Raw genomic sequence first — 8,718 nt, forward strand, 5'->3', positions numbered from 1 at the left:
TTACTTGCCCAGCTAAGCACTGTAGATTAGTAAATAGTGCACACGCTAACAAACAAACAAAGAAACAAACAGCGGAAGAGAGAAGGTGACGTCAAACATGTGGGCGGGCATCAGCACGCGTCTTCCCCTCCTCCTCCTTCCATCGCAAGCAGCGCTGAAGAAGAAGAGGAGATCTGCTCGAGTGCTCGACTCGACTCCACCCATCCAATAAATTCCGATCCCCCCTCACCCTGACCCCGCATCTCCCCGAACCCTAACTATGGCTTCCGACTCCGATGACACCACCGACGCTGACTTCTTCGACAAGCTAGTCCAGGACGACGACGACCAAGATCTCCCCCTTGACGACGCATCTGCGGCGGACCTCGCCGACGCGGCGCCGCCTCCTGAGCCTCAGCGTAAGCCTGCTGCGCCGCCGCTTCCTTTTCAGTCTGAGCCCGCGGCGGCGCATCCCGAGGCTGAAGCTGACCGTCACCATGTGGCGCCGCCTCCCCAGGCTCACCCAGATACTGCGCCCGCACCCGCGCTTCCTGAGGCCGAGGCCCCGGAGCCGCGCCCCGACGCGGAGGGCGGATCCCCGCGGTCCGACAAGGGCGTCCGCACCGCCGTCAAGCAGGTGCAGTGGAACGACTTTGGGGGCAGCAGCGGAGCAGATCCGTTTGGGGACCTCCTGGCGGATGGAGCGGAGGACGCCATCTTCGAGGGTGCTGTGGCCGGGGACCAGGGCGGGCAGACTTCCGTTACTGGTAGCATTAGTGCTGGAGCGGCTCATCACAGCCTTTCCGGTGGAGTGGATTACAACGCACAATTGGATTCGAGCGCAAGTGCTGCAGCGTATGGGGATCGGAGCAACAATGCACAATTGGACTCCACTGATCCCAACTACTTGCTCTCGGAGAGCCTCTACCCTGGGTGGAAGTACAATGAGGCGACACAACAGTGGTATCAGGTAGATACTCTCAGTGCACAGCAGGCTGTTGCTGATAATACTGGTGCCATGACAGTCCTTGGGAGCCAGAATGTTCAGCAGCAGCAGCAGCAGTTTGGTGCTTCGTACCTGCACAACTCTTCACACGCAGCGCTCGAGACAATTGCAGAGGAAAGCAACACCAATGCCACAAGCTGGGGCCATGATGGGAGCAATGCGGCGCCCGTAGAATACCCGTCAAACATGCTCTTCTATGCAGAATACCCAGGGTGGTACTTCGACACCAACACTCAGCAGTGGCAAACGCTCGAGTCATACCAACAAACTGTTGCGCAGACTGCAGCAACCTCTGATGGGTTTGCAGGGACACATCATAGTGTAGCCCACACATTGGATTCTTATAAAAATAGCTGTAGCCAGCAGAGCCAGTGGCAACCGGGTTCATTCCGTAACAGCATGCAGCCTGATGGTTTGGGAGGTAATAACTTGTCAGGTAGTTCCTATGGTTCCAGTGAACAGGCCAAGAATCAGATTAAGCAGCAGGTCAATGCTGAGACATTGCAATCGTCTACAAATTATCAGACTAATATCAACACATTTGTGCCTTCTACTGGTCAATACGCAGGTAGTGAGGGCAACCAGGCTAAGTATGAGGGGTTCGAGCCTTCGGCTAGTCATCACAGTGCTTATGAAGGTTTGGAACCGTCTGCAAGTGATCTAGGTACTACTATGAGCGATCAGAGTGGGTACATGGGCTCCGCACCTTATACAGATCACCAGGGATTCAAGCCTTTAACAAGTGACCAGGGTTGGTACAGGGGGTTTGAGCATTCTACAGCTCAGGAGGTAGGGTACAAAGGGCATGAACCTTCAACAGGTTACCAGACTGGTCACAAGGGTTTTGATCACCAGGCTAGCCACATGGCATATGAACCTTTGACAAGCCATGGCTATGACAGTTTGAATGGCGTCACCAATCCACAAGAATTCATTCCAAAAGAGAACATGTACAAGATAGAAACACCTGCTGACTCAGCTGCACATATGCATTTGCCAAACAACTATTGGGACAGAAACACCTCAATGGATTTTGCTCAGCAGCAATTGGTTGGTCCAAATGGTCCGTCCCAACACGTTTTTTCACCACATGAGCAGAGGTCATCAGCTGGACGCCCACCACATGCTCTGGTCACCTTTGGATTTGGGGGGAAGGTCTTAGTTCTGAAAGAAACGAGCTCAATGACTGCAAACTTTGGCAGCGGAAATCAGGTATCGTAAGATCATTTCCTTGTTATATTCTTTTTGTTATGAACAGTAACTAAAACTCTTGTTGCTGCAATCTAAGGGCAATTCTGGTCGCACGGTGTCAATTCTTAATATGCCAGAGATTTTTGCTGATAAAATCTACCATTCAAGCGTCCCTAGCAGTGCACTTAGCTTCTTCCATGCTTTGTATCGTCATCCTATTCCTGGCCCTCTTGTTGGTGGAAGTGCTGCAGCAAAGGATGTGAATAAATGGCTTGATGACACGATTGGAGGATATGAATCTTCTGTGAGGGAGTTCCAGGGAGGGGATGTTCAGAAGTTGCTCATTTCGTTGCTGAAAATATTGTGTCAACACTATGGAAAACTTCGCTCACCCTTTGGGTCTGACCCATCAGAGGTATTTTCTGCCTGTCTTGCTTAACTATGTTGCACTGATTATCCTGTTCGTAAGAATTCATGTTTTTGCTTGAGCAACAGTTTCTTTTTACGGTCCTTGAGTTACGAAGGTGTGGGCCCACTTAGAGACTAGGTATTCTGATCTGAGTAGTCTCTATTCCTGTCTGGGGTTGGCGACTTGGCGGAGTCGGTAGGTATCGCAAATCTTACCTAACGAAAAACAGATAACAGACACCGCTATCATGCTGGTCAATCTCTTTGCTGCTCTATGATCACATAGCAAATATACTCTGGCTTCTGATAATTTGTAAGGAGACATGTTAGGTGTACATTTGTTCAGTATTGGTATGCTAAGTTACCATTCTTAGATAGTTGAAGATTTATTTTATGGCATCTATCGAAACGCCTTTTTGGTCTCTTTTTTAGTCCAATCTTAAATTGCGATTTATATACTTGCTCGAATGATGAACGGTAATATCTTAATGCTCAAGGTCAATTTTCGGGCACCTATGGAAAAGACATGTAACTATGTAAGGTGTTGATGTGTCAAGAATCAAGATAGTGGTGTTCCGTCGACTTCTTTGATAGAGATGACCAAAATCTCAGCTCTTAATGGAAATTGATTGTGCTATGACAATGAAACAACAGAAAACATGTTTGACATGATTAATTACCAGTTCCATGTATGCATATCAAGTCAAATGATGTCCACGTATATGCTTATATTCTGACCTGAGAAACCAAAAGATGTATTATTGTGTTCATTCTCTTGATTCAGTTCAACTAGATTTATCATCAAACCACTATCACGTGGTGAGAATGGCTCGCTTTAAAAGGATGCTTAACTCTATGGTGAGTATTATGTTTATTATATTTAATAATGATTTTGTTTGAACTATTCGTAATAGGGTATAGATGGCCCAGAGATGGCAGTGACAAAGCTTTTATCATCTTGTAAGAGCAGTGCTAATATGAAAGGGTATGGAGCCGTTGTCCATTGCATGAAAAATCTCCCCTTGGAAAGCCAGATTCAGGTAATTCTTATTTCGCATTCATGACCGTGCTGCATTTTTTAGCAGCGTATACCCTGGTTTAAGCAAATACTCCATTGCAGGCTACTGCTCAGGAGGTTCAGAATCTCCTAGTTTCTGGTAGAAGGATAGAGGCCCTTCAGTATGCACAGGAAGGCCAGCTTTGGGGACCTGCATTGATCCTTGCTTTACAACTTGGTGATAAGGTCTGCTTCACTCATTTGAAATTTGCGGTCTCTAGATTAGTTGGATGACATGTCGATTTTCTTTCCGCTGAGTATTTTCTCATGGATTTACTGCCTGATAATGCAGTTTTATGCGGATACTGTGAAGAAAATGGCTCACTGCCATTTTGTGTCCGGATCACCTTTGAGGACGTTGTGCCTTCTTATCGCTGGACAACCTGCAGATGTTTTTAATTTTGAGAACCCTGTCGATAGTGGTTCTTTGCATACACCCCACCAGCCTGTAGAGGTAATATATACTTCCTCCGTTCGTATATATATGACGTTTTGGACAATGACATGGTCTCCAATATGCAACTTTGACCACTATTTTTTTATATGAGAATGATTTTAAAAAGTTAGCCTACCCCAACTTGCTTGGGACAAAGGCTTTGTTGTTGTTGTTGTAATGATTTTAAAAAGTTGTAAAATTGCATATTATGAAAATATTTTTCATGACAAATCCAATGATACTATCTCCATAAGACCAATCCAAATAGATCTTTTTAAATTAGTGGTCAAAGTTAGAGAGGTTTGAGTGCACGCTTTCTAATTCTAGGATGTCATATATTTGCGAATGGAGGGAGTTACTGTACTGAGTCTTAAGTACACCGATAAATGTCTCAATTGAAAATAAGTTTGTCATCCGTGACTTAAATGATCCTTTACTTTTGAAGCTGAAGCATCGACGTTCTCCTTTTTTGATTTCATGATGTGTTACTGCAAAGAACCCTCCATCTTCTTTAGTCCTGTATTATAATTATGTGTTTTATCTCATACCTATAGTCAGATATTTTTTATGTATCATGGAATGTTTTTTCACTTCACCATTCTCAACTTCTTGTGTCATGATTTTGAGATTTTCAGAAATCTCTTTTGACATGCCCTTTTTTCATTGTAATGTTTGGAACTCACTTTCCAGTTTTGGACCTTTAAATTAAAAAATAATTTTAGTATTTCTATTGGTCAGGCTGCTCCTAAGGGTATGCTGGATGATTGGCAAGAGAATTTGGCTATTATAACTGCAAATAGGACAAAAGGCGATGACCTTGTAATTACCCACCTTGGGGATTGCCTTTGGAAAGAGAAAAATGAGGTTTGAGTCTTGTGATTAATATATACTATTTTCAATTATATGGTCGAGTCAAATGCTCTTGTATCTTTATGCAGGTTGCATCTGCCCATGCATGCTATTTAGTTGCCGAACTAAATATTGATTCATACTCTGAAAGTGCAAGGATGTGTCTCATTGGTGCAGACCACTTGAGATGCCCACGCACATTTACCAGCCCCGAAGCTATCCAGGTCTTTTTCGAATCGTTACTTTGCACCATTTTTTTCCCTAGTTTACCATGAAGATTGTCTTCTTCGTCTATGCTGCTAGTGCTAGTATTAGGTTCTGATTGAGAGTGCTATGGATATTATTGAGCTGCATGCACCAACCAGTTTACCCAAAAGCCTAAGCTGTTGGGGAAAGGTGGGTAATTCACTTATACTTCAACACTCCCCTCACGTGGAGGCTCCTTCAGACCTCAGATGTGGAACTAGGAGTCGGCTATAATTTTTTGTTTAATTGCGTCCGTCAGGACTCGAACTCGATATCTGGCTCTGATACCATATTGAGCTGCATGCACCAACCAGTTCACCCAAAAGCCTAAGCTGATGGGGAAGGTGGGCAATTCACTTATACTTCAACATATATCATGCTTTGGTGAAGATAGGTAGAGCTTCGAGGTGCGTTAGGCAATCATCGCACAGATGCATGTGCAAGATATTATCATGGTATAAAGGCCATGCAATGAGACATGAACATTTCTATATCTTGCTTCAAAATTCAAATTCTTGGTACCTGCTGACCAGATATATTACCAAATCTGTCAAATAGGGATTTATCATGTAATAACTTACTCTAGTGGTTTTGTCTTTTTGGGACTACTCTCGTGGCTCTTCAGACCCACTCTTTTGTTCTATTTCGGGCCATTCCTTTTGGCTACATCTTTATTTTGCTCCAGTGTTACCTGGACACCCGTGTCCAACTTTTTTTGCCGAATCGGATACCGTATTGGATTCTGAGTTGTATTTCGTGTGTTCAAATTTTCTTTGCCGAATTGGACACCCATGTCCGTGTCCAGGTAACACTGTTTTGCTCCATTACTGGTTTTTAGATGTTCTAGTATTTCTGTGGTTTTCCTTGGTTTTCACTGTCCCTGAATAAATATCCTCGCTGTGCAACTAACAGAGAACAGAGGTGTATGAGTATGCAAAGGTTCTTGGTAATTCTCAGTATATCCTCTTGCCATTTCAACCATATAAGCTGATATATGCATACATGCTTGCGGAGGTTGGGAAGGTTTCTGATTCACTAAGGTAGGCCATTGAATTATCATTTCAGTATTTCCCCTGGGTTCTTAACTGACAATGAATTGCCTGGTTAAGGTATTGTCAAGCATCTCTGAAGCTGCTGAAGGCCTCTGGCCGCACGCCTGAACTAGAAGCATGGAAGCAATTGTTTTCCTCCCTAGAGGAGCGGATACGTACCCATCAGCAGGTATTGTGTTTATTGTAGTTTTTTTTTCTTGATCGTTTCTTTTCTGTTCACTGACAGTCAACTCAATGCTATTTAGGGTGGATATGCAACAAATCTTGTCCCTGGAAAGATTGTTGGGAAGATTTTCACATCACTTGATAAATCTATATCCCGCATGATGGGTACACAATCCGCACCATTGCCGCAATTACCACAGGGCACTGCAAATGAGAGAGAGATCTATTCTATTCCTGGTACAAAAGTTGTAAATAGTCAGTCAGTGATGTCCATGTCACCTTTAATGTCTTCTGCTTCAGAGCAGTCTATGAGTGAAATGGCAGGAAATAGCGGCCCTGGCAGGGAAGTTGCACATAACAGAAGTATTTCTGAGCCAGACTTTGGCAGAACCCCACAACAGGTACTTCTCGGATGAGATTGTTTTCTGAAGATTTTTCAATTCTATTTCGCCTAATTTTGAAATTGTAGCAGGGTGCTGGTTCAAGTAAGGCACAAAGTACATCAGGCTCTGGCAGTTCACGCTTTGGATGGTTGATGCAGAAGACAATGGGGCTTGTTTCAAAATCTCATCGCCAGGTGCTTGCTAGCACATTAAGTACAATATTTTCTTCTTACCTATGGTTCTCTACAGTAACATTGTTAATCTCCTGATGGTCTGAAGGCCAAATTAGGGGAACAGAACAAGTTCTACTACGATGAGAAGCTGAAGCGGTGGGTGGAAGAAGGTGCTGAGGTCCCTGCCGAGGAGCCTCCACTTCCCCCACCTCCGACAAAAGCTTCACTCCAGAACAGTATTCCAGATTACAATATGAATGGCCCTGTTGGCGGAGGTTATACCGCTAATGGATTTGTAGAAGCTAAAACCTTGAATCCTTCTGAGCTTAGTTCTGGGATGCCACCAATACCACCCACCCAGAACCAATTCTCAGCGCGTGGACGGATGGGTGTTAGATCAAGGTGATTTGTTTAGTGATTTTTCCTAATTTCTTTCTATATCAGTGGGGTGTGACATTTCCTTCTTTGTGTAGATACGTTGACACTTTTAACAAGGGTGGTGGTGCAAATCCCTCTGGAGCAGCAACATTGTATAGCAAACCAGCCGCTCCATCTATGAATCCGCTTTCTGGTGCAAAGTTCTTTGTGCCAACTCCAGCTGTTGTTGCTTCAGAAGAGACGGCTGACTTCAAAGTGGATGCACACAGCGAAACCTCCCAACAGGGTGAACCATCGTCCTCACCAGCGTTGGAGGCAGCGTTCGGTTCACCACCACCACCGGTACCAAAGCTGTCAACCATCCAACGGTACCCAAGTATGGACAACATCATGACCCCTTCAGACAGCGTTAGCAGCTCATTGTCAAGGTCAAGAGCATCTTCATGGAGTGGAACGTACCCAGACCAGTTCAGCAGCAGTGCTGTTTCTAGATCACCTGATCGACAGACCATGCAATCATCACTGATGCCTGGAAAAAGACCACCACACAGCCGTTCCAGCAGCAACTCATCCGTTCAATACAATGGTTTGGGTGAGGATCTTCACGAGGTAGAGCTCTGATACTTGATAGACGGTGAAAAACAAATGAGGTCCGTCCATGGTGTAATCACATAGCTTTGCCTTTTTTTACCATTTTGTATTTAATATCCGTGGCGTCTAGAAAGGAAAAAAGAATGGTGTCCCTTTTCGTTTTTACATGAGAAGAATGTGGATGCCGTTGTACTTGTACAGATCACTCATTCACCTGATGCAAAATGTATCCAATAAAGAGATGTAAGGTAAGCTAGAAAGAAAGACGTAAAAAGGCTGGCAATACTTTTTTTTTTATGACCCTATAGAATTTTGATTCATTGTTTAAGCTGGACGCTTTGAAGAAGTCTGATCAATAATGCATTGTGGCTGTTTAAGCTCGACAACATTGGTCTGTATTTTCTTCATCTACACTAGCATATTCTTTTCCCTGAAATCCTCTATTAGTGTGGTTATAAGGGTGTCTGTGTTCCTTTTTTTAAGAGGAGGCCATCGGTGTGCATTGGGTGAATCAGTGATCGAAGTTTTTTTTGGCAATCCCAATTTATTGGGGAAAAACAAACGATATTTGTTGTAATCGAGTTAAAGATATAATAGAGCAGTACCAAGAGAGTTGATCTTGCCCGCGCCTGAGCTACCAATCCCAATTTTCTATGCAAGACCGCGGTTTGGTTCTCGGGCTATCAACCATTGAACAGCCCCTTGCTCTAACAAGCAAAACGAACTCAGCGCTCACTGCATCAACAGGAACACCTTGGCCTGCATCTGCAGAAGAATCTCCAAAAGAAAATTCAGCCTGCATTT

General features: G+C 44.3%; 1 protein-coding gene across 2 annotated transcripts; it reads left to right on the forward strand.

The window, feature by feature from the left end:
- The first annotated feature begins 95 nt into the window (after nucleotides 1-95).
- Nucleotides 96-8,302, forward strand: LOC133931028 (protein transport protein SEC16B homolog). 2 transcript variants are annotated; one of them, XM_062377852.1, is made up of 13 exons: nucleotides 96-2,197; nucleotides 2,274-2,591; nucleotides 3,499-3,624; nucleotides 3,705-3,827; nucleotides 3,934-4,095; nucleotides 4,816-4,941; nucleotides 5,016-5,150; nucleotides 6,085-6,212; nucleotides 6,282-6,393; nucleotides 6,470-6,790; nucleotides 6,859-6,966; nucleotides 7,052-7,347; nucleotides 7,419-8,302. In XM_062377852.1, the coding sequence occupies exons 1-13, from the start codon at nucleotides 260-262 to the stop codon at nucleotides 7,942-7,944; spliced, it is 4,419 nt and encodes a 1,472-aa protein (XP_062233836.1). In that variant the 5' UTR covers nucleotides 96-259; the 3' UTR covers nucleotides 7,945-8,302. The 2 variants fall into 2 exon arrangements, with proteins under 2 accessions (XP_062233836.1, XP_062233837.1); XM_062377853.1 differs by having other exon boundaries at nucleotides 97-2,197; nucleotides 6,862-6,966.
- The last annotated feature ends 416 nt before the right edge of the window (nucleotides 8,303-8,718 follow it).

This window comes from Phragmites australis, chromosome 10 (assembly GCF_958298935.1).
Source record: "Phragmites australis chromosome 10, lpPhrAust1.1, whole genome shotgun sequence".
NCBI lineage: Eukaryota > Viridiplantae > Streptophyta > Magnoliopsida > Poales > Poaceae > Phragmites > Phragmites australis.

Coding starts and splice junctions, on each gene's coding strand:
- LOC133931028 (XM_062377852.1), top strand. CDS start 260: ATGGCTTCCGACTCCGATGACACCACCGACGCTGACTTCTTCGACAAG. Junction 2,198..2,273: donor ACTTTGGCAGCGGAAATCAG/GTATCGTAAGAT, acceptor CTGCAATCTAAG/GGCAATTCTGGTCGCACGGT. Junction 4,942..5,015: donor TTTGGAAAGAGAAAAATGAG/GTTTGAGTCTTG, acceptor ATCTTTATGCAG/GTTGCATCTGCCCATGCATG.